Genomic DNA, 27,441 nt, shown 5'->3' with positions numbered 1-27,441 from the left:
TTTTGATTTCGTTTCAATAAAAATTATAATGCAATAGAAGAGAACATTGAGCAGTAGAAGAACGGACCTCAAAATTAATAATATATGAATTATATACTCTAAAATGATGCAGATCTGTATCAATATTTGCAATCATTATTTGCAATTCGTAAAAAAAATCGAATTCTTTAAATCTAATGACGATACGAACTTTGTATATATGTATACACATATTTGTGGTTAAATTAGTAATAAATAAAATATGTCCATGAATGAAACAAATTATTAATTTTCGTTTACTGCAAGAGTAAATGATTTTTAATATTGATTCTCATAGATATTCGTATACACGAGAATAAATTATTATGTATGACAATGATAAATTATTCTTTATCCCAACGTTTAATTTATAACAAGCTGAATTAGAACATTAGTTACGGACGCCGCGATCATTGAAGAAAAAGCCTTTGCTCCTCTTAATTTCATTACTTAATTTTTTATTCTAACAAGAATCTACATTTCTAAATTCCATTGTTATTGATATATAATTCGTTTAAAAAAAAATTTTAGTGCCAGAAAAGAGAACAAAATATTGGAATGTCACAAGATCAAATGATAGTGATTCTACGTTGGGAACAAAAGCAGAAAACAAATGAATGGGCATAATAAAAGAAGCATAATATATTTAATAATGAAATAATATAAGAAAGAAAAGAAAAGTATTTATGACAGTAACTTGCTGGTGTATGCCACATTTTTGTTTTCTGTTCACAGTTTTTTGACAAATTTATAATTATTGGAAGAAGTATTTATACAGATATATTATAAAAAATTTACATTATGGTAAATTCTTAGTATTACATGTTTTTTATGTTTATCTATTTATGGTTGTGTTCCTGTGGGCTAATTTGGATAGCTCCAATATTTTTTAATTTATACACTATATTATATTTTTAATTTTTTCTAGGGTTATATATGTTATATTAAAATTTATGTAGCACACATCAGACTTTAGAAGATAAAACTAAACATATTTTTTGTCTATAATTAGTTGAGATTTCTTTGGAGATAATATTTTTATTGATTTTCTTAACTGGCTCAATTATAGATTTCTATTATTCATTCAAGATATGTTTTAAACTACGATTATAAACTTTCTTATTTCCAATATTATGTATTTTAAAAATTGACATATTTATACTTCAAGTTCGAGTTTAAACGCTCTATAACTTTTAATATTTAATATGAAAAGTATAATAGTAAGCAAAGAAAAAAGTAATAGTACACTCAAACTTTACAAAGTAGTCAATGGATAAACTGCAATCGATGCACTAATTAAATCCATATACTTGTTATTTCATTAGATATAAAGACATATATAACAGGAATTGTGATACTCACAAAAAGCTCATATAGCATTTGTGTATAGTTGAGTTCTTCAATTATACAATACGTGTTATGTAAAAAAGTCATTATTCAATATTTTAAAATATACAATAAAGGTGTGGAGGGAAGAATCGTATGTGCGCCCGCGTGCGTACGTGTGTTTATAACTGTATACATTATTTATATACATATATCTTCTAAATATGTATAAATAGTGGTCGATAATTTAAGTACACAAGGTAGATCTCCAATATATGGAGTACTTCATCGGTTCTAGCTAAGTGGCAAAGTCAACCTGACCATTGTCCCACGTCAATGGTAGATCAGACGACATTTTGAAATCGGGATCCTCAATATTGAAAAGATCGAAAGGATCTTGGCTGTTGCCGAGTAATGGATCATAGAGGTCATTGTTTACATGCGAGGATGTAGAAGTTGAATGTTGATTGAGAGTAGGTGTGCTTGTACAAGTAGTTGTAGTAACTGAAGAAGGCGGAGACTGAGGCATAAGGGATTCAAGCCAGTCGGGTTCATCCATGTCCATAGGCATGTCACCTATATCCATGAATTCCTGTGGTGTTTCCATTTTTACACCGAAATCACAATCCAGTTGACCAAAATCCATTGTATCTAGATCTAAACCCAGCTCCTAAAAAAGCTTGTTATTTAGATATGAAAATAATACTGTGCATTGCAAAATATTAGTTCAATTTTATTTACGTATAAAATTAAATTAATTGAATAAATTAGAATCTAGTTAAATGTAAATTATTTTGAAATTACTAGAATTAGAAATAATATTTTATGATTTTATGATTTTAATCATTAAAGTATGAAGTTGTATTTAATCAGAGCACCTACGTTGATTTGTTGATGTTTTACCTTAAGATCCAAATTACTGTTGTTTGAGGATGTGACCTCTTGTGGTGGTTGTGGATCTGGTGAATCTTGTTGCACTGACTGTGGACTAAGTAACATCGCGGCCTCTAGTTCTGCTTCTGAAGTAAGAAGTTGGGTAGTAAAAGTTATCTTATCCTGTTGCTGTTGCTGCAGTGATCTCGGTAACTGGACACTAAACGTGGTCAAAGGTAAAGGAGGTGGTGGAGGCGGTTGAGTCTGAGGTGCTGGACTGTCACTTTCATTTTGTGTAATCTCCATGGGACTTTCCGCTGTAGTAAAAACGAGTGACTGGTTCGGACTATCGGCTGTTGCACTTAGTATCAAATTTTGCGGAATTTGACGATTAGAAGTCATTGGAGTCAAAGGATCCTGTGCGGCGCTTGGAGGCAACTCACCGCTATTTATTAAGATTTCCAAAACATCATCAACCATTTGGCTCTTCACAGGACTTTTCTGCAGTGGTTCAATTTTTACCTGTAACGTTTTTTTTAAATATTTAAACTAATATTCCATTAATAAAATTACTGTTTTTCTTTTCAATATCTACAATTTATTAATATTTTCCGTGCATAATCTCAAGCATATAAATAAAATTATTGGTTGTTTCTCTATAAAATTCTTAAATTTTAAAGAAAAAATAATTTAATAAATTAAACTGATTTAAATGAAATAAATTATAAATGTAAATAACAGAAAACATTAATTAATGCATGAATTTTTATTTAAATTAAAACAACGAACCAATATTTATTTACCAAAATAAAATTATATTGTTCAATCTATTTCATAATTAACTCAATCTTATGACATTTTTTCTATTAAAAATTAATAATTTGATACTTGTTTTTATAAAGAAAGTAACATGGAATAGTACTAAACAAAAAAATACCTTTAATAATTTAGCAGCTTCGTCGTATTGTGGTGGAGGTGGTTTACCGTCTTCGGTACCTGTAACAAGTTGTTGATTTTGGGCTTGAGCAACCAATGCACCCAATATTGAACCGTTGAATTTCGATGGCTTAGCTAAATTCAAAACAATTGCAGTTGGCATTTGTACAGTTGTTGTACCATTATTTTTATTCTGGTTTTTTTTATTATTGATAGCCGTCAGAGTAGCCGAATCGAGAATTGCTGAGTTATTTGGCTGAGCCTGTAGAAAAGCAGCAAGACTAGCTTTTGCATTCAACTGTTGAAATGCAAGATGTTGAGTTTGCCGTTGAACATGCTGTTGATTTTCTTGTTGTTGCTGTTGCTGTAGCTGTTGCAATTGCTGCAAATGGCGCATTAACTGTTGCTGTTGAATCTTATTTTGCAAATGTTGTTGTAAAACGAGTTTTTCCGCACGCACAGGTTGATTATGAAACTGTTGCATTTGTTGCTGAGATCGCATATTGAAAATTTCACGCTCGAGCTCCTCAATTTTTTTACGATATTGCTCTTTCAATGTAGTATCACCTAGATAATAAATTAATATTGATTGAAAATCCTTTTTTAACATTAAATCAATAGTATGTGATTAATTGCAGATAATTTTCTTAGTATTATCATTTATAATAAATTAAATTAAATTAATAACTATTTAGAATTTAAATACATTTCTTAAAAAATATTTTAATTAATGCAATTAATTATAAACAATAATAATAAAATTAACTATGATATAGAAAACGAAAATAATTTTATAAAAGTAAAAGTTTTATTATATTTTTTTTCTTTAGGATTTCAGTATAGAACAAACAGCTATATGAACATTTTTAATATTTATAAAAATTGAATAATGTATTCGTTAACGCATTTTTTGCTTTGAATACAGAAGTTTTATTATTATTTTTTATATAATTGTATAACAAATATTAATTCTAGGCAAAATTTTTATAGTAATATTCATTACTAAGAAAAAATGATTCTTTTTAATTTTACCTCAAATTTAACACAAATAATAATATAATTTTTTTCGTAAAAATCTAAAAATCTAAGAATCATTACTTAATTTCTTTCTATCAATTACATATTTTGCTCCAAAAATAATTTGAATATTATTTTAAGGAATCTTCGATAAAATTATATTTATATATGCTAACAAATAGTATATACTAAGATTGATTTTAAATAAATTTTTTTTTAAATCATACTTTAGATTTTATTTAACGAAAATAATATCTCATTTTAATAAGTGAATATAGTAAATAAATTTATTATTTGTAAATTGTTCATAAAAATAAATTTATTTTACCTGTTGGGCTTACAGAATCATCTTGATCAGTTCCACGAGGTGAATCAATTCTTGGACTAGTAATAGAATCATCTTTAGGTGAATTTGGACTCTTACGAGAGTTTGTGTCATCAGCTGACATTGGAACTGGCGTATCCATGAGTATATGTCCCATTTGTGTAACGTGTTGACCGTTCGAACTCGACGTCACGTTGCAGCTTGATGATTCCGTGAAAGGTTTCAACCGTTCAATCAGTTGAGGCTTTGAGCCCGAAACTGGTAGATTACGTCGTTTCAATTCCACTTTCAAATCACTAACTATAATTCATATTTTCGTTTGAATTTATTGTAATATAATAAATAAATAAATAAATACATATATATATATATATATATATAAATATATTATCAGTAAAATGAGTTTATGAATTAGAGTTTATTTGTTTTATTATGAACAAGTTAGCTTTTATAAATAAATTTTAAAATATTGCTTAAATAACAATTAAATATCAAAAATAAATGTTTTTTAGCAATTACAGTAATTTTTTAATATTAGGAATTTATTTTTTTAAATATATTCAAAATAAACTATATAAAAATTAAAGTAAATTTAATAGAAAATTTTTTCTAACTATTTTATAATATTATTTAATACTGCACATTTTACCTTATATATAATTGTTTAATCTTTTTTTTAACACATAATAAATTTTCTAGTTTATAAAGAATAATCTAAAAACAAATCTATTTTTATAATTCTCACTTATTAAACATGATCGATTTTACACACGAGTCTAAAATACATCTTGAGTTTAAGAAATTCAATTTTTATTATGATGAAAAGAATAATGGGTTTAGATAATATATATAAGCAAGTGCCAATGGTATGGACAGCTCACCTTTCATGTCCTCCAATTTACCGAGTGGCCTTAAGGGTGGCTGTTCGGACGAGTTATTCGAGATATTGGAGGATGTAGGACTTGGAACGTTGATGTTAATGTTGGTAATATTGCCACTGTCGTTCACTACATTGTTGCTCGTCAGTGCAATGGGCTTTTGAGCCGCCGGTAGGATCAGTTGTGGGTACTGTTGAGCACAAGAACCCGCAGACATGTTACCGCGTTCTCCATTTAATCAACATTCCCCCCGTGTAGTGTAAGAAAAAAGGCAGATAGAGTGAGTAATAGAAAGATAATTAACTGATCAGATCAAGCGCTATTGTATAAAAATGTGGATAATTGTGATCGTTTTCTTATTTATGCTATCAAAACTTCCTTTTCACACTATTTTAATTGCTGTAAATTTATGAAATGAAGCAATTGCTATTTTGCAATTCAAGAAGACCTACATATTAAAGGAAATACGAACCAGTTCAACATTAAGAATGCTAATACTTTTTTCATTAAATAGTATTAATTTCTTCATAAAATTATTCGAAATCATTAGTACAGATTTTGAAATATTGATAAAGTTGTCGATTTATGCGAATATTCGGTTTTCTTTTATTTATTTTATGTTGGTTTCAATTTGTTATGAATTCAAATAAAATAATTATGAAATTTTTAAATTTTCTCTAAATATATATTATTCAAGTATTAATATTGAATAAACTGCATACTTTCAATTTCAATCTCATAATTATAAATATATTTATACATATAATGTAATTTAAGTAAATAAATAATAAAAATAATTAAATCTTAAATATCTAATACCTAATTTTTTTTAATTATATAAAGAATTATAACAAAAATTTACCACATTATTTAAAAATGAATATAGGAGGCAACAAATTTTTTTTCCTTTTGGATCAGAAATAGATGGACATACTTTATTTAATTTATATATTCTTTAAAAATCAGTAGATGAAATCAAATATTAGTATTATTATTATTTTTAAATTTACTATATATTTTTGATATTTAAAAATATTAAATATTAAATAAAGATAAAAGAAACTGATATTCAATAATTTTTTACAATTTTAATATGCAATTATGTTGTTTAAATTTCTCTCAAATAGTAAATTTAGAATACGCATAAGAATTTATTTATTGGTATTAGTATATAAATATTAAAAGATTAATTTTTAATATACGTAGTTTGGATAAGAAAACCTCAATTTCCGTTTAGCTGTGTATGAAAGCTTGATTACTTGCATTTCAATTTTTCAGAGCATAAATTCAAGTGGAAGTGATATAAAAATATAACTAACCATTCTCTGTTGATGAATCGGTCCGTTTCCCTGTTAACGAGTAGATAAAAATTATATATTTAACATAACGAATTAATAATATTGTATTTATTAACATATTACATGTTGATATTTAATATCTAAATATTTCTAAAATATTGTACAATAATCATCAACTCATGTATATATATATTTAAATTTAAAAATATATATATCATAAGTTTATAAATAAACATTAATTGGTAATATCAGTCATTTCCATTTAACGAAAATGTTTAAAGCATAATTTATTCAATGAAATATATGTATGCATAAAAAATAAAAGGTCTTACTTTCGATTCATTGTATAATATTACTGATTTATTAATGAATTGTTGTAAAAATATTGGTAATTATAATTAATATTTATACAATATAAATATTTCTTTAAATAATTAGTATACACAAAAACTAATAAATTTTCGTATATCTTAAAATAAGGTTTAATAAGCTCTTTAAGAAGCATAATAAAGAGACATGATAAGTGGATTTTGAGGTCGTTTTTTTAATCTATTTTGGTCATTTACAATGTAAATATTTACGAATATTTATGTTCCTTACCTTATTTTTAAACTCCACCTGCCATTGAAGGAAAAGCTGTTGTTGTTGCAGCAAAAGTTCATAGCTCGTTTCATTTTGTTGCGTCGCAGTTAAGCTGGAAGCCGAGGAAGAAGCACATGTTTTTTGAGCGTTTGGTGGTCCCTGTGAAACATTCAACATGAAAATTATAGTTTTGTAATTTTGAAAGTGAAAAATGAAATATAACGTTAATTATATAATCATAATGATGATGATTAATATATTGTACTAGATTTGAACATGTTGATATAAATATGTAATAAAAATATCAATACAATAACAATTATATTAATTTATATTTTGATATACTAGAATATGCTATTAATTCGATTATGAAGCTATTGTCAATATTTCAAAATATATTCGATAATACAGAATAACATTTACTAAATAGAGTGAAATGACAGTATATATGTATTTCGAATTATTTGATAAATAGTATATTTTCATTATAATGACTAGTGTCACTATTATTTCATCTTCAATTACTTAATAACTAAATAGGTTTAATAAGTAAACTAAAAAAATATAACATCATTACTTATAATAAAATATAAATCTTAAAGCTATTATAAGAAGAATTGAAATGTGCCTCATACAAAGTGAAAACGAACAGATAGATGTTATTAAAGGTTATGAAATTCTGTGAAATCTGAAATGCATCTATGTTAAATTGTCTATGGTATTGCATTATTCAATGTTCCATCATGTCATGCAAATTAGTGATTTATCTTTCTATTTCAATAGACATCACATTTCTTAAGTTTTCTGCAGTTCAACGATGATACAATAACTAGTCTAAAAAATAAAAGATTTTGTAAACAATTTACGAACTTTTCGGTTCAATATGCATTTACCCAATACGTCCTTGCAAGTTTCCTGCTTTAATACACTATAAAATGATGTAAATAAATAGAATCGAACATATTTAAACAACCAAAATTTCTAAGTCTTAAAATATTTATAAAAACTTTAAATAAAAATTAAGAAGATAGAAAAACAGGAATAAAATATTCTTGTAGTGCTTAAAGAGTTTGTAAATCGTATCAATACTATTTATTTTATTTTTGGAAAATGATGGAATATAAGAAATTACTAAGACATCATGTCGACTGTATATCAATTTAACATTAAATTTTTTATGTGATAAATGATACTTTCATAAATAGCATACAAAAAAAAAACAAAAAGGAAATGTAGGAGCTTAGTTAAATCTTTGGAGTACTAAAAGAATGTTGTAACATAGAAGAAAAAAAATATAATCGAGAAGTATTGTACAAAAAACCATAAAGAAAATTTATAACAATTGTGTGATAGCTAAATCTAAAAATGTTATAAATATAAAGTTCCGTATATGTATACAAATAGTATTAAATTTGATAGGGATTCGTATTCTAAAATACACGATTATTCTTAAAATTTTTATTAGTCAGTCATCATTTCACAAGTAATATGTTTGAAATAACCAGTAAAATTAGTTTCTAAATTAGTATATTAATATGAATTATTTCATTTATCGAACTTCTTTCCAAAGCTTTAAATATAAGTAGGGTAATTTTACATTATTATTACACATTTAATTTTTTCTGAAATTATTTTTGAATTATTTCATATTCAATATTTTGACTAACTGATATAACTAAGTATTATTATTGAAAGAAATATGAGGTTACTTAAATGCCGAAGAACAAAAATTCCTTCATACAATTGGCATTTTAAACTTTGAATATATAGGGAAACACAAAGAAAACTCGAAATATATGCAAACAATAAGAAGTGAAAACTGACTTTGTACTCGTGAAACTTTATGGTTCTCGTTTTTGGTTGGCTCTTGGTTTTGGACTTCTTGCGGTTTTTATCCTTTCCCGGTGCGTCGCTCTTTTGCTGATTAGCCGTTGCTGCCGTGATAGGACTTGACTGAGGTCTCGGAGTAATAGTTGCAGCGGACGCGGGGGGTGACGCTATCGAGATATTTGAAAGTGGACTGAGACTGGAAGTCGTTGAGCCCAAAGACATAGGACTAGGTGCAGGCGCCAAAGGCATTAGTGTCGTCGTACTACCTGGGCTTGCCTACATAGATATTTCATTTTTAGTCATAAACATAGTTATTGCCTATATTTTAACATTATAACTTATAAAAATTTCAAGTATGTATATGCATTTTACATTGTTTATCTATTATACTAACATGAAAAATGAATCTAAATAAGATTATAAATATTTAAAATTATCAAATGTTTAATTAAAAAATTTAACAAATAGAATTTTTCATTTATAATACGTACTAAATAAAAAATATTTTAATATTATTAGATAGACAATATGAACAAATTATTTTCAATGATCAATACAAGAATACCTTGATATAATTTTATTAACTATTTAAAGGTTTTAAATATAAACCTTCAAAATAATTATTTATAGTAAATGAAATTGCTATATTATGTTTATATTTACACACACAAGAATTTTTTAATAAACCACCTGTAGACTATTAATATTTTAGAATCCGTTTTTGGCTAGAGCAACAGCCTCTTTTGATTCGTAAATCTAAATAGTGAATAATCTAGAAGACAAAGCAAAAATTGCATACAATCGAGATAAGCAGTGGACTATCGGCTACTTGTGCCGGAATGTGTTGTTTCTGTTGTTGCTGTTGCTGCTGCTTTTGATGCTGCTGTTGATTGCCTACAACGGAGTTACAGAGCTCCGCAAAAGTCTGAATAGTCGTTGTTTCAGCTATTGGCTGAGTCTTCGATACGATTGCCGGTTGCTGCTGAACAATGTTAGAATTCTGAAAAACAGGCGAAGTCGAAGTAACAACAACGGCACCGTCGTTAGTTGGTATGCTGAGGGAGAGAGTAACGATGCCTGCCGAAGCCGTGGCGGTTTCTAACACATCGGTCGTCGCTGTTGCAGAAGCTGACGTTATTGCTGCCGACGGTACTACTGATGTTGTAGCCGAAGTTGATAAATTTAACGAGGGCCTTAAACCCTCTAAAGGTGGAGAGGGTGCTCCTCCCTCGGAACTCTGCGAGTCGTCTTCGAAGGTTATATAATGGTCTGGATGCTGAGGTTTTCTCAGTTGACCTTCGCATGTTGCCTTGAAGGAAATATGACCCTCTGCAAAATTCATTTATAATTGGCATCTTCGTAAAGTTTATTTTAGTTTTTATGAATCATTAATTAATATTTTATCTAAAAGTAAATTATAATTTATTCATTCATAATTTAGTATTTTTTAATTCATAAAAGGTTGTAGTAGTAGTCTAAACTTTTTTAATTTTAAATTATAATAGTTTTAAATAAATAAGCTTTTAACTAACCTTTAACAGCTCTTTCAATAGGTTCTTCTGTATGCAGAATATTTTTTTGTATAAGTTCAAGAGGTCCTGGCCTGTGACTAAGCTGATCATTCAACTGATCTGCAAGTCTTGCTTTTTTAAGCATCCGTTGCCGATTGGCAAGACTTGGGTCAACATGGCCAACATCTTCAAGTATGTGTTGTCGCACAAGCTCGTCTCTACCGGGCCGTTGCTGAATCTTCGCCTTCAGCAGATCACCGGTTTTGCGACGTTCCAATTGTTTTGCCTGCTCATGGAATGCAGGAGGCGTCTTCAGCGCTATGTGTTACGAAAGATTTTTTTTTCAGCTTTTTATGACAAAGTTCAAATATTTTATTTCATGCTACATATATTTATATAGGCTTCATTAATAGACATAATTATATTTGAATTAATAGTTAATTATAATTAATGATATTATTATAATTATATTATGATATAGAATATAGAATTATATATTATATAATATAATATAAACAATAAAACATAATATACAATTAATTATAATATCTATTCGAGATTAATACATAAATTTAAATGCATCAATATATTATTTAACATGCTATAGTTGTATAATCTTTCAAGTAGATAATATTATAAAAATAACTATTGTAATCAATAGTATATAAGTATTTTAACCTATTTTTCAAATGAAATATATAAAGAATGAAATAGTTTTGTTGCAATTCTATTAATGTTTATATATTAGGTTATTTAAAAAGTATATAGAATCATACAATTTTTAAAATGCATTTCAGTTTCCATTAAAAGACTTTAAAATCACAGTTTTATATTATCAAAATAAAAAAAATATAAAAAAGTATTGAAAAAAATGATTATTTTTCAATAGTCAAGTATTTATTATGTTATTTTTTTCTTATTATTTACAAAAGTTTTGTATAATAACAAAATTTTTATTTAAAGCGAGTACATAAAACAATTAGTTTAAAGACAGATAAAAAATAAACAAAAAACATACAGATGGATAATTATTGTAAAATTGTAGCTTTTTTATTATTGTATGGTTCCTTTTTATTAATCTACTTACTCTAATTAACTATGGTTACTGTAATTTGCTTTATTTATTACACGATGACAGAAGAAAAAAAAGTAGCGTGAAATATTAATAATATGAAGGGAAAAGTTAGGATAAATAGTAATGACTAGATAATCATATGTGTAGAAATATATACGTACCACATACGTATATAAATATGTGTATAAAAATAATACATTTCATTATAAGAATTAAGTATACGTGTTATATCGCTATTAATCGTTCGTCAATCGAATTGAGTGGCTGAATAATAAATTATTATATTTTATATTATACACATGTTTACGTACAATAACTTGTTTCCATTTTTCATTATTTTTATTATAATATCTAATTCTTGTTCACGCTTGTCATTGACAGAAATTTCTTTAAAATAATAAGATTAATTTTTACTCAAATGATATAAATTAATACAATTTATTACCTATGTATAAATATTTGAAAATGATATAAATTAGTCTAATAAAACAAATTATTATTACTTTTATTAAGTTGAATTTCTTTTAAGCAGTTATACATTATCATTTATAAATAATTTATGTTATTATATGAAAGTTATTTGTTTTTATATTTTATTACTTTGTACAATTATACATTCACTATCGTTTATTACAAATAAAAGCAGAAAAGTAATGAATATGTTTTTATCAAGAATTGATATATCGTATGTTAATTGATTAGCAGTATTGTCTTCACTTTATAACATGCGTATAAAGCAAGGAGTATTAATAAAAAGATGAACAAAAACTTACGAGGCATGATTCCTTGGGCGACGAGTTGATTGTACGGTCGCCTAAGCATTAGCTTCACCTTCAGTGCTAGAACAAAAAACAACAATAATACTGATTGATAGACAAAATTGTTAACAAGTATATTTACATTTTTTGTTCTATTAAAAAATATGTTTACTAAAAATGCATTATGAAATAAATGAAATTCATATTATATATAAAAAATTTCATAAATTTAGAAAAAGTATGTTTACTTTACATAGTTTTAATAAGAAAACAATTTTATGCAAAATGACAATTTACTATACATTGAAAATTTAAAAGATGAAAGTTCGTTACCATATAATTCATTTTTTACATTTTCCAGATTCAAAGAAACCAGCTTTGATTCGGTTTTGGTTGAGGGAAGAAAAATTAATAAGGAAAGAAATGAGGAATCAACAGGAGGCAACTATAATCAAAAGTCGACAAAAGTCTACTTCTGAATTTCCTCTATTGCTCCATAGCCTGCACTTACGCATATACAAATTAACACACAAAGGAGACCATACATATAAATACGTGGACAGCTACGCGGGAACGATCGCATAAATTGGAGTCACGCAGGAAAAACAATCGAGTGCGGTGCAACCTGAATTCAAAGCGACCCGAGTCACTCGTGGCGTTCTCTTGCAGCCTCCGATTTGCGAAACTATCTGCCTTGCTTACTTTTTTATGTGATCTTTCCCTTTGCTTCTCTGTCACATTCTCCGGTATTCTTCTGCTTCCGTAGCACTGTATTTTTACAAAATTTCCGTGTACAAGGACGTGCACATACGCACTCACGCACCTCTCACATATCTCGAATTTTTTCTTAAATCCAAGACTATTTAAGCTATTGCGTTTGTAGCGTCGTTTCAAGTGATTTATAATTGTTCGCGGTTTAATTTTAATAGATTTTATCACTTTACACTTTGTAGACATTGATTGAACTATTTTTAATACTCGTTGGGTTCCTTTTTACGAAATACCGGAAGATTAAAAAAATTATAGTAAATGGAATGTAAATTGAAAATTTACTTTTAATTTGATATTATTTTATTATTTTAAAAGTGTACCAGAGTGTCCAAGCATTGGAATTACTTAAACATGAAAATTCATCTATAAAGTTTCTATTTTACAGATACTTTACAAATACAAACAATATTAATTATTGCAGTGTATTTGCTATTATAATAAAAATATTGTTATAACTGCTCCAAATTAATTATCATTACTACAATTTGCATCAATTGAATGATATAGCTTCGACGTTGAAAAGTTAAAAGAAAAAAAGTAATGATCAACAATGGTTTTCTATAACCAATTGTACATAATATTTAAGGACTTTGGGACGTCAACTAATTGTTTCTGTCATTTCACACAAGAGTGCTTGGAATTCCACACAGAATGATATAGACATATAGCAAAAGCCATGAGCATGGCATGCGTCCTATTACGATTTACTTAAGACGCTCGCGACAAGGGATGCGAAATATCCCACTGTGACACCTCCCTTCATAGCCTTCACGAGCCAGGCATATTTCGAGCTTCTTCACTGCAATTTGTGACACATGCATTTAGATAAGACTCTGCTTTTCATTCTTTTTATTTCACGTGGTAATCCTTAAAGAAAGTAGTTCAGATTATTGAATAAGTGCACGTAATATTTTACATTATAAATTATGTATTTGAGTTTAATGTACTTTTATTGTTTGTATTTCAAATGCTGTCAGTATGAAAGTACATAAATGAATTTTTTTATATTATATATATGAGATAAATTACATTTCCAAATGAGTATAACGTATTTATAAACCACTGTATCTTTATTTAATAAACATTAATATATACGAAAAAAATTGCAGGGCTATTAAGAAGTATGAGTATGATTCTTTCAATGATATACTGATTGGATATACTTTTAAGTTTAAATATAAATTTTGTAATGTTGATTTAACTTTATTATGATAAGGCTCGAAATTTATATTTTCGATTATAAATCTGACAATTATTTTTGTATTTGAAAAAGTGTACACTTTTTAAATGGTAAATACTTTTTTAATAGATATTAAATTAACAGTAAGTAGAATATATTTTGAATTTTATGTTATAATTTCTAAAAACGATTTTAAAACGATACACTAAAAATAAATTTATTTTCTTTCTTTTTATAAATAAAGTACTAATTAATAATTATGTTATTAATATATATTAAGTTTCAATTAATAGATTCAGACTTCATAAGGAATAATCTACCTTTAAAAAATTGTATTTTAAAATATATTTGAAAGCATGTCATTGCAATATCTATATTTATAAAATAAAGTAAAGATAACAATTTCTCGATATTATTGCAAAATTTATACAGAAATTTTGTTTTAATTATTCAAACATATAAATTACTTTCAAATTATTGCTTTTAAATAATGCGGTAAATACAAGTTTATACATTATGCTTATTTTAAACTAAATGCAAATAGATTGAAATAATAAGATTCAAATGGAAAAACTAATTTTTCATAATGTCCAAGGCGTAAATATACAGAGCTTCATACGGAATTTAGATAAATTATAAATTTTTCTTATAAACTAAGTGTAGACAAACGGCCATGATGCTTACGTCTTCCCGATTAAGATTCCATGTACACAAAGCTTTCGATTGATATTTATTATTTTGAGATGCTGTCTGTCATAATTATTACGCATTTTCTTGTAATCGTAAGCGATAACAACGAGCAACACTCTCGTACTGTATTGTTTTAGCAATCGCAAAATAGTCATTGTTTTATTTCTCATAGATGTTGTCTAGAATTTCAATTTTTTTATAATATATGTAATTCTTGTAATAGTTCAATATTTAGTCTCAAATTATTATTCTATATAAAAAAAAATAAAACATTTTTAATTTAATGAAATAAATATATTTTTTGTATGAGTACGTAAAATTAAATATATGTAGTTTACATAATGAATAGTAGTATTTAGATTAAAACCACATATTATTTATATAAGTGTTATGTTTATAATACATTAAAAAACAGTAGAATAGTTTAACAGTAAACAGTAAAACATTGTATAAAGTTTGTAAGTTAAATTGTCTTATCGTAGAAATGATATTTAATAATCGTATTTAATAATATTCTTATTGTAACTCAAATGTATTTTATTTAGAACTACTATGTTTTCAAACACAAATTTTCATTTAATTATTGCTTATATGTTTTTTAGTCATAATAATTTATTTATATATATTTAATGTGCGTATATTTAATATATTATTTGCAAAAATGTATTTGTACTTATGTTTTTAAATGGAATGTTTTTAATGCAGCTTTTTAAAACATAATGCTATACTGGCTCAGAAAAATAAATGATTCTGAAGTGTTATCGAGAGATGAAGGCAGACTCAGAAAGAAAGAAAAAGAGAGAAAGAAAAGATGCACAGGTGAAGAGAAAGAGAGTCGAAATGGCAATAACCGGAGCACGAAGGCTTTGAATCAAACTAAGAAAAAAATTCAGCTCTGAAGAGACAGAAGCTCTTCTCTTGATCGCCAACAAAATAAAATAAAATGTGAATAAGACAGAAATGATAAAATGAAAATGAGAGAGCAAGTATCAAGAAAAGAAAAAGAAGAAGAATGCAGTTTATTAGTACCGGGAGCATTTTACCCTCTTGGTGCTGAAAAAAGTGTGCATTTGTGAAACATTCCTGTTGCCAGTTGTAACGATACCATAATGGTACAACTTATCTGTAGGATGTATATTGTGACCCAATGGTAAGGAGGTGGGGAAAGCGAAGAGAAAAAGTACAGAAACTTGATAAGTTTGTGAGATATGTAAGCATATGTACTTCGACACGCTCGATATATTTCTTAATGTTCATAATCATATTTATGAATTAATGTTTTGAAAAAATCAATTTCCTTTATTAAAGAAAGAATATATATCAGTTTCTTTTCTACTTCTATTTATTTAAATACATTTTATCTATACTTGTCAACCTGTTGTTTATTCTAATTATAATTTATGTTGTCAAATTGGTAATTATTTATTTTTTCAAAGTTAGTTTAATAAAACAATCCTAATTCGTATAATTATTAACACATATTTTGAAAATTAAAATACATTTATAAACAAAGATTAAAGAATCTCTATAATTATATACAGCATATTTTAAATATATTAAAAAATTAATGTATTAGTTAATAATAATAGTTTTATTATATGAACTAACATCATTACAATCTTAATTAGAATTAACAAATTGTATGCAGCTTCACCATTGTAATGTAATCTATCGTTATCTATATAATTTTCAAGACATAATTAAATAAAGTAAATTATTTGAACGGAAATGATAAAAAATACTTTACAGAATATGTGATACGAGAAAACGAAATGTTCTTCCTTTTGAATGTAGAAAATAAACAACAGTTTCAGAGAATATGGAAAACTAATATCATCGCATCCATCATAAAAAGTCAGTAGCAATACAAAAATTACATGTACAAAATGTATTCGAGTTTGTACATAATTTGACTTCTGTTAAAAATATAAATTTTCTAGAGTCTACAAACTCTTATGGAATAAACAGAGTAAATAATATTAACAATGAGAAAAATATTGTTTGAAAATATGTGAGAAAGAAATAGAAGTGCTAAGGAAGTCAGAGCGTGCGAATTACGTAGTAGATTATTTGGTAGGCTCTCAGGAAGGTACTTTACTACGTAAGCAACTTGTTCGCGCGCCGAGAACCACAGAGTGCTCGCCCCGCCTTCTGTTACATATGCCACGCCCTTCTCTTCTAGTTCCTCGACTCGCTCCCACTCCCTTCCCCCCTCTCGTTCTATAAATTTATCTCTGTCTTTCTTATTCCGCTTCTTTGTCAGCTCATGCAAACAAAAAACTTGGAATACGTGAACGTATGCGCATATATTCTTAGCTTCTGATGCGCGAACAGTCGGTAAAATATAGGTGTAACAAACAACGTGCCGCCGACGAATGATGGAGTCGGTGTGTGATTCATTCGCGCGAGGCTGGATCAATACGGTCCAATACCCATTGCGACGCTCAACTTTAGAAACGATCTGTTTCGTTAAAACGAACACATGAAATTAGAAAAAGTATAGGGTGCGTTTTTTAGAAAAACGTTAATTTTATTATTCAAATTAGTAATTACTGTGGTTGCTTCATGGAACGATTTCAAATCCGAAGTATAATCTCTCACAATATATAATCATTTTTACAAATAAAAATGAGAATTATATTCTAGAATTGTTAGAATTTCTGTAAAGAAGTTTAAGCGCAAATATTATTCATATATAATGAATAAATTAAGATTTATTTAATTTTAAAATATATTTAAGATAGTTCCTCAAAATTAGTAAATTTGCACACGTCCTATGAATAAGGAAAATTATTTAATGAATAATAATATATATCTGTATTAATTAATAAAATGGTCTATCAATACAATTAATATGATCTATATATTGAAATAAAATTTTTTATTTTATATTATTATATTATTATATATTAAATTATATACTAATGGAATTTTAATTATATACAGTTAAAAAATAAAGTAACGCAATACATAAATAATAAAATTTTGTAATTTTATAAGTATTAAACGATTTAGAAAAGTTAATTTAACAATAGAATAAGTATTGTTAATAATAAAATCGACATTACAATAAATACACGTGTTTCATCTTATTTGAAAAATTCTAACGTAAAATCGTCAAAAAAAACAAACGATTTATCAAAGAATATTGTACTGTATAGTTTACAATTGTGTTAAAATTGTGTTCGTTAACTTCTGTCGGATGCAAAAGTCTCAATAAGTATTTCATTTATTTTGTGTCTGTCTGTCTCTCTCACTTATTCATTTTATGACACACCTGAGGATAGTTACTTATGTATAGTAATTGCTACATGTATCTAGGCGCCAGCAGAAATTACACCTCGACATTTTTTCAATAGAACTACTTATGTGTAAGTCATTGATTTCCCTTACTTTTCTTTTTTAAATGAGTGAATAATTGATATCGATTTTTCATTTATAAAAGTTGTAGAGAAAACTAGTAGAGAATAACTTGTAAGTATAACAAATATTTAACCTTTAATTTGTATTTGAAATTACCTTTAATTAGATATTAGGATTAACAAAAAAAGCCTTAAATTTTTTTACGCTTTTCGTGTCAAAACTTACTTTTAATTTTATGATAATACCTTTAATTTGATTAAATTTTATTTAATTTTAACGATCATTAAAAAAAAAATTAAATAATTAAAAAATTACGTAAAAATATGCAAATTTTATAGCTATAATTTAAAAAAGGGTCATTATTAATCGTTTTGTTAAAGTTAGAGATTTTTTTATTTCAGATTTACATATAAAATTATTGTATAATAATTATATTATTAGTATTGTAAGTAATGATTTATGCATGTAGTTTTAATTAAATATCATTTATCAAATTATTATAACATATTGTTTAATAAATTTATCTTCATAAACTTATACTTATATTTGATTACAAAAAATGCTATCGAAATAATAAACATTTTTTATAATACGATCTAATTCAATATTTATCGGAGGTAATGAATTAAATAATTCGTTCGTACATTGCGCATTATCTTCTGAATGGACCTTGCACGATGTTTTCTCTTTATGTAGTATATATAAAAAAATTTTCTGTATGTTATTGCTATTAATAATGGTAATAATAATTAAGTTAACATTTGATGAAGCTTGCCTTTTAGATTTATCAGTGGTCAATATTGCCCTCTTCCTTTCTTTTATTATCTTTCATTAAGAACAAGTAACTTGTCATTAGCAATGTGTCATTGTGCAGGTAGAGGAAGCCAAGAATAAATAAAGCAAGAAAAAGAACTTTTATTTGAATTCATTTGTTTAATCAATCCTTACCCATTGTTTCTATTCACGAAAATTTACCATAAATATTCTCATTTTTATAGAATTGTAATAATTTCGGATTACTTGAGATCGTACTTTAATCGATTAAAAAAAATTTAAATCGATTAAATCGATATAAAAATTAATGATGTTATCTAGATCTTTTATTCTATTTATTACATAAAAATTAAATCATATTATCTTAATTTTGCATATATAAATATTTATTCGTTCTACGTATTTAACATATTATTCGTAAATAGAATAGTTTCAAAATATATATCCATGAGATTATTTCATTCATAGAATAGTCATACAGCTTCACTCATAAAATATTAATAACACTTATGTCACTTTCAAATATAATAACAACAAGAGCTTCAAGCGATTAGCGAATTTGTTACTAACCATAAATTTCCTAGTTGTGGCATATGAAATTGCGATAGAGTATTGTAGCCTGAATATCTGCAAGAGTCTACGTACACTGTAGTGCATAGCTTTCAAAAAACAAGAAAAGAAAACCTGTTTCTGTTAATAGTGTCGTGCGTGTGTTCCCTCGAAAGTTTCACTGAACCTATGAAAAATACGATTCATAAAAAAAAGAAGAAAAACAGAGAGCAATGATGCATGATATGACACCCACATGGTGCTACTTATACACTTTCTCTCTCTTTTTTTAATTTCACACACATTTAGATGCATTTACTCTAGTATGTTTACATATATGACGCTTATTAATTTTTTATACTTTCTTTTTATAGCGCAAGCATTAATTATATAATATTATGACGAATCACCACCAAGTTGTTTTTTGTATCTCAAACTACATGTTTCATGTCATAAAACAAGTTTATATTTCTTTATATTTTTTCTTTTTATGGTTATTTTTACGCAATAAATACTTTTCATTAATATAATTAACAGAGTTATCTTTTATAAATCTATTGATCTTGATACTTGTATAGTAAACTCTACTTTTCCAGAAGTATTTAAATTTTTTGTAAGACTCGGTAATGAACTATATGATTTTTCGGCATAATAATTTAAATTTTATAATTTAAAAAACTTTAAATATTATCATACTATGAAATGAATTATATGTTTATAAAATTAATAAATATTATATTCAATTACACTTAAGTACGTACATAATGGAAATACCATTGTTAATCTAAACAGTAAATATAATTATAAAATGCTGTTTTTACATTTCAAAAATAAATCAAACTCTTAAAAATGTATTAAATAATAATGATAAATAATCTTAATGTCGATCTTATAAAACGTACTAACATTTCAGAAAAATCAAATTTTCATTAAAGGAGAGTTTTGTAATATCTATAATTATATATATTTTACAATTCATATAATTACTAAATTAATAATGAATTATATTATATATATGATTGTTATTGATTTAAAAGCAAAAATTAAAACTCATATTACTAAAGTAATTTTATAATTCGCAACAATCTGATGAGATAAACCTTATATTGGATTATCAACAATTTTTTTTATAATTTCCCAAATTTTATATATTTTACCAAATTCTTTAAATACCCTAAATTTTCCCACAGATTATTTATATACTATGAAAATAAAAAAATTTATTTTATTAAAATAGGATAAATCAATTTTAATATTATAGGATAAATCAATTTTAATATTATAGGATAAATAAATTTTAATATTAGAGGATAAATAAATTCTGTATATTTCTCCTTAAATCAGAATATACGTTTAGACACCACCTTATTCACATATTCATAATATCTTTCGTCTTTTCCCTCTCTCTTTTTCTCTCAGAGTTTTTTTTTATTCTATTCTTCATTTATCGAGCGTCTCTATGTTTTTTTACTGTGGTAATATATTTTATCTTTGTAGGCGGCCCACGTGGGATTGACAGTTGAGAGATCACAAAAACTGGTTACACCTACAAAACCAAAAGATTGAGAGCGTGTGCACGATTTCATGTATAGTTGAATGACTGAACTATTCGTCGGCTTGAAAACAGATACATTAACACATTTGAGATTTTATTGGGTTTCTCCAATGTAAAGCTTGAATATTGTTATTTTTTAACGTGTTCGAGTATTGAGATTTACGCCACGCATGACCATTCATGGTCCTTTATTTGGTATTGGAATTTTATGTATTCACGACGATGTTTTTATCGAATACTTTATGAACTTTCATGAAAGAATATATTCTTACTTCCTTCAAAGATATTTAAACGTTATCCAACTTTAATTTATAATAAACATATTAAAAAGGAAAATAATTTTTTTAAACCTATACCAATGGAATTACAAAAGTATAGACATTTATATAAAATAGTTTTTTTATAATCTAAACAATTTCTAAATGTCTTATATCAATAATATTCATATATAACTTAAATTATTAATAAAATAATTTTGTTCACCGAATCAGAATCATTATAAAAAAATATTTATTTTGTTTTCATAAAGTTATACGGTGAATGATACAAAAAAGAATTTTTAATAAATTTTCAATAATTTAAAATTTTGTCTGTATTGCTTTATAATATTTTCACCTGATAAAAATAGTAATGTATAATTGGAGACTAAATATATTTATAAAATTTGTTATTCTATTCCGTGCACTCAAAACGAATAAAAATAAATATTGTGCAATATGTGTGAGCGAAAATCTAAAGTATGTAGTATAAAATTTATTTCTTATTCATTTCTTGAACATGAGCTCTACGTATGAACCGGTAATAGCAATATGTTGATGGTACGGAAGTAAAAAACCTGTTTTCTACAGATGATAATACAACGAATGCGAGAGAGATAAAACATTGAAACATCTAACGAACCAAATTTCTTGTTAAAAATACAGCCATTTCGTAAGTAAATATTGTGTAAGGTATAAAACAATAAATCGATGTATTTACCTCTATTTTATAAAAAATATTATACATACATATAGCATTAATTGCATAATAATGATGGCGACAAATAAAATTTCTTATGATTATGCATTGAGTGAATCTTAAGAGGTAGAAAAGGCACCGTATTCCGTACTCTATATCAAATAAACGCAGTGACGGTACATTTTTGCGTACAAAAGAAACTTTTTAATTTTGTGAAGGTGTGGATACAATTTTATTGCTTACACGTTGCATACTCTGCCAGTACTCAACTTTTTTTTAGTGAGCATAAGGTCTATTTGACAATACTTTTTCGACAGTTCGAACTTTTTTCTAATGTATTCTTATTACCACAAGGCTTTGATATTATTCTAGTAATTTTCTTTTAATTACTTCATTGTAGTTCTATCTGATTTTTATCTAAGTTTAAATTTTTTATTTTTTATGTTATTAGTAGAATATATATTAAAAACAATGAAATAATGTTTGAAATAATATGAAATTTTAAAAAGGCATTCAAAAATATTAAACCATGTCTAAAATAATTTCTAAATAAATAAAAAAATATAAAAAAAATAAAATTATTATGTTTTGATCGATATAATAATCTTAAAACAAAATATAAATAAGAAAACGTAAATGTATATAAATAGAATGATTGCTATGTTTTTAAATGTTCAATAATAAGAATAAATAAATTATCTACATATTTAATATTTGTATTTTATAAATATTTTTTAATTTATCATGTATTTTTTCATGCTTTGCCAAAATAAGAATATTTTAAAAGGAAATGCCACGTAAGTTCATAACATATCTACACCCGTTTTATGGATGTATATCTGACCTTACGTGTAATTTATACAAAAAATAGTGATTTTCACTAGTTATAAGAAAAAAAGTTAGATTTCTTTAGTGGAAAAATAGTAAACTTTTGCTAATAATGTGTAATAAGCAGTTTTATTATTTTTCTATCTCCTTTATTAATGATCACAATGAACGAAATTGAAAAAGAAAAAAGATCAGATAGAAAGAACATGTTTTTAGATTACTAAAAGTTCAATTTCGTAGCTCTCCTTTTTTCATTATTTTTTGGTTAAATGTATTAATCAATTTAAAAAATTTCCTGATTTATATTGCTTTCATTGTAAGTATTTTATTGTATATAAATATGAACCATGTTATTTTTTCTCATAGATTTTATTACAAATTTATCTTATGTTGCCTACACACTGAATTATATCCAATATACTATGGTTTTTTTGTTGATAACTCCAATCTCTGTCTGTCTCCCTCTTTCTTTCTAAATATCTACAAGCAATTACTCAATTGCTGCTAAGAAAATAGCGGGGTGTAAAAAATATCCAGCTTCATATCTAAAGCGATGCAATATTTAGAGTTTAGAGTGAGAAACAATGCAAGTGTGAGTAAAGCATTGTAATTTTTTAAAGCTAATATTTAGCACTTGCTACACGGCTGTTGAGCATTTCTCGGAGATTAGTTGGAAGAATATTTTTTTCTAACTACTTTTCCCCCTCAATTTTCTTCTATATATATATATATATATATATATATATAATGAGAATAGTGACACATCTGTTTTGAAATGAGTCATTATAAAACTTTATTCATATTCAATGAATTTTTAATAATAAATAAATTTTAATTTAAATTTCTATGACAAAGAAAATAAAAAAAAACAAAGTAACCGGAATATGAACCATACTTTAATATAATCCAAACAAGTTTATATAAATCTTTTAGATTTGATATTTACACAAATATTGAAATGCAAAAATACATGAAATTAGATAATAAATGTAATGAATAATAAGGATGTATATAGTATTAAATACATTGAATAAGTGTATGATTAATTGAAATTGAACTGTATACGTAAATTCGATTTAATAGAATAAAATTAATTCAAGGAAATGAATGTAATTAAAAATGTATTTAGTATACTCCCCTCATTTATGAGCAAACTATTTCATTCAATTTTATAATATTATGAATACACACGGTACAAAATATACATTAAAGAAAAAAGTTGAGGTCAAAAGGAGACGCAGAAATATTCTGGCACTGGAAAGATATTGAAGTCTCATTATATTCCTAAAATGAAAAAAGACCATCACATGTCTTTCTTTAAAATCCCGTCATCTAAATAAATCAGTAATAACAAGGACTTCACGTGTTCGATCACATTTTAAACCACACTTTGGAAGATTCTTAAACAAAATTATTTGTCATTCGTATGCGCATACGATTTCCAGCATGCATGTCGTTGCTGAGGTCAATTTTTCCATAAGTTTGAATGAATGGGTGAGAGAATGGAACAGGCGCCGTCGTCCTTCGAAAAATGTCAAGTAATCCCCAAAAAACGGAGGAAAAAGGCCACAGAGTCAATCCGGTACACATAAACGTATACATATGTATGAGCAGCCACGGTACTTGTAGAAAGCTTGAATTGAAATGAATGAAAGGCTTCTTTCGAAATCGTGCACACCTCTCAATTCAGCTTACTACGCGCGGCTTTCATTCAGTATCTTGCTGCGCCCACGCGCGATTTACGTACGCGTGCACCTTTCAACTCGACGTAATCGATATATGAATGTATGAGCCTGCCGAGAGCTGAATAATATCATACCCATAACTGTGAGAGTAGAACGAAAGAGAAAGACGGACCAAGGCGCGATGTGTAGGCGGCGGCACACGCGACGGGGCTTATCCTTTCTGTTGTATCTTTCCTCTCTCCCTGCTCCTTATCTTACTTCTCTTACGAGTGGATAACCTTGCTACTCTGACTGGTTACAGAGGCGCCTCGTAATAGGCCGCGCAACTTCCCGCACAACGTACTTGCTTGCGCACCTTCGAGTATCCTGCTCAACAAGGTTCGCTTTATTTATGTTTGTTGCTTAGTCATAATACAACTAATTGTTCGATCGTACATGTCAAATGGATTTCTCTTATGTTCAAATCACTCTTATTTTTTTAGTTTGCCTTTTACCTCTATGATATGTTTGTCTTTCGTGACTGTACCATACATTTCTCAACAACATATATATACATAAAAATATTCATAGAGCTCGAGCAAAGTAGGAATTAAAAAATGAATAGTAGGAAACTCGTCAAAAGTACCATTAGTAATTACCGTTTTTGATATTACATATGTTTCCATATGTTCTCATACAATGTAAATTAATCATGATATTTATTCATAAAGTATTAGTATGAAAAAGATATATGTAAGTATTAGATATCTATTATTTTTACTGTGTAAAATTTTGAATTTTAAAATTTTCAAAAGAATTAGAAAACAAATATATAATGAAAATTTTATATATGTACTGAGGATGCTGTAAATTGTAAAATTAGTATAAGAATAATTTGAATGAGAATAAATCCAAATAGAAATAAAGAACAATATTTTTTCTTAATTTTCTTAGAAAAATTTCTGTAAATAATTTCTCGGTTGTAATATAAAATATTACTGTAAAACGCATATTGACATAAAAAGTAAAAATTATGTCTCAGAATCAAGAAAAAATAAGGTACTTAATCTATTACATTTATGAGAAACAAAAATCAAAAATAGTTAATTGAAAATGTTAGTATATACATAAGGCCGCTATAAAGGTGATACTAAGTTACAGAAGGTAAAAATTTTAAGTCTCTGCGTGTAGCCTCAGATAATTGTATCAAAATAATGATTATTGAGAAAAGTATTATTCCTTTGTATTTATTCTTTATTTGTATTTTTTTTATAAACTTTAATTATTCATTTATTTATAGGCTTATAAGTAAGTCCATTCCCTAGGATTAAAATATTGCATATAGTAATCTCGTGCCCATAGCAAGCGACGTAATTCCTATGCAATTGCATCAAATGTTTAAAGGCATATGACTGTATAATACTAATGATCTTAGTTACCTTAATTTTTTATATCATTTATCATTTCATTTTTTATTTCTAAGTTTTTCTTTTATTTTTTATTTTTTTACAGAAGCTGCATCAATGATAGAATTTCGTTTTATAATTTAATCGAATATATTTACAGATAAAATGTTGATCACACGAACATTTTTATAAAGGTAAATTCGAAATTCAACTATATATTTTCTGAGTATGAATCAAAACGAAAAATAAAATAACATATTTGATGAAATATGAAATAAGATATTTTAGCGATTCGGTAAAAAATAGAAATTAAAAACTAATTTTATTGTAGTTGAAAATTAATATTTTCTTTTTATATATTCAGCAAGTAAATAATTTGAATTTTTCATAAAGTGATTTTTAAACCATATGACCTGTATATATTTTGCATAAGTAAATATAATAATACTAATAATCAATTTTATTAATTTCAACATAAAATGTATGTTTAACATAAGATTTTCTGCATTTATAAGAGATTATCAATAAATTTAATAACTCAGACAGATCATAACTATTTCATTATCAACGGGAAATGGTTACGAAAAAAAGAAATTGTGAAATACACTTTTGTTTCATTATTTTTTAAAAACTAATAGATTTCATTCATAGAAATAAATGTTAAAGCAAGTTTTATTGTGATTACGTAAGCAAATGCCAAACATCATTACATTGAATCATATTTTAACTGCACGTTTACAATTTGATGCAGCAATTATAATAAATTCGTATGATGATATTTTAAAAGTATAATTTTTACATAAAATTTAATGAATTTAAATTTTATCTGTGTATTTGATATTTTATTTAACGTTTCAGAGTGTAATTTTCTAACCGGAAGTTGTGTAAATTCTTGCATAAATAAAATTTATGTATACCTGTTCTAAAAAGTGAATGTAACAACATAAAAAAATAATATGTGAATTATTGTTTAAACAATAGTTTTACATAAATTGTATATAATATATTTGTTGACAAAATTACTTTTTAACAAATGCTTGTAATATATATAAATTGTTTAATTATGAATTATTAAATATTTATACTGAAATAAGTTGAATCAATACAAAATATGAGAAAGAAATATCAAAACTATAAAGCTTCCTGAAATAGATCTCCGTTTGATATAATTGAGAGATTAAGTTTGATTAAAATATAGAAAAACAGATTTTCTCTATTGGCATACTGATATTAATCTTCAAAGCTCCTAATATAGTATTAAAATATAATTATCTTCC

General features: G+C 26.1%; 1 protein-coding gene across 1 annotated transcript in view; it reads right to left on the bottom strand.

The window, feature by feature from the left end:
- Positions 1-1,308: 1,308 nt before the first annotated feature.
- The window catches only part of LOC105360839 (Myocardin-related transcription factor), a gene marked incomplete at its 5' end in the record, with an annotated part of 202,216 nt that continues 176,083 nt past the window's right edge, over positions 1,309-27,441 (bottom strand). The window contains 10 exons of the mRNA XM_011497839.1: positions 1,309-2,014; positions 2,248-2,739; positions 3,155-3,720; positions 4,499-4,795; positions 5,377-5,563; positions 7,272-7,412; positions 9,078-9,359; positions 9,913-10,412; positions 10,616-10,912; positions 12,443-12,508. Coding sequence (XP_011496141.1) covers positions 1,643-2,014; positions 2,248-2,739; positions 3,155-3,720; positions 4,499-4,795; positions 5,377-5,563; positions 7,272-7,412; positions 9,078-9,359; positions 9,913-10,412; positions 10,616-10,912; positions 12,443-12,508 — 3,200 coding nt within the window. The remainder of the gene's footprint in view (positions 2,015-2,247; positions 2,740-3,154; positions 3,721-4,498; positions 4,796-5,376; positions 5,564-7,271; positions 7,413-9,077; positions 9,360-9,912; positions 10,413-10,615; positions 10,913-12,442; positions 12,509-27,441) is intronic.

Source organism: Ceratosolen solmsi, unplaced genomic scaffold (genome assembly GCF_000503995.2).
Source record: "Ceratosolen solmsi marchali unplaced genomic scaffold, CerSol_1.0 scaffold47, whole genome shotgun sequence".
Classification (NCBI taxonomy): Eukaryota; Metazoa; Arthropoda; class Insecta; order Hymenoptera; family Agaonidae; genus Ceratosolen; species Ceratosolen solmsi.
Note: the sequence above shows the minus strand (reverse complement) of the source record. Positions and strands in the feature narration are given on the sequence as shown.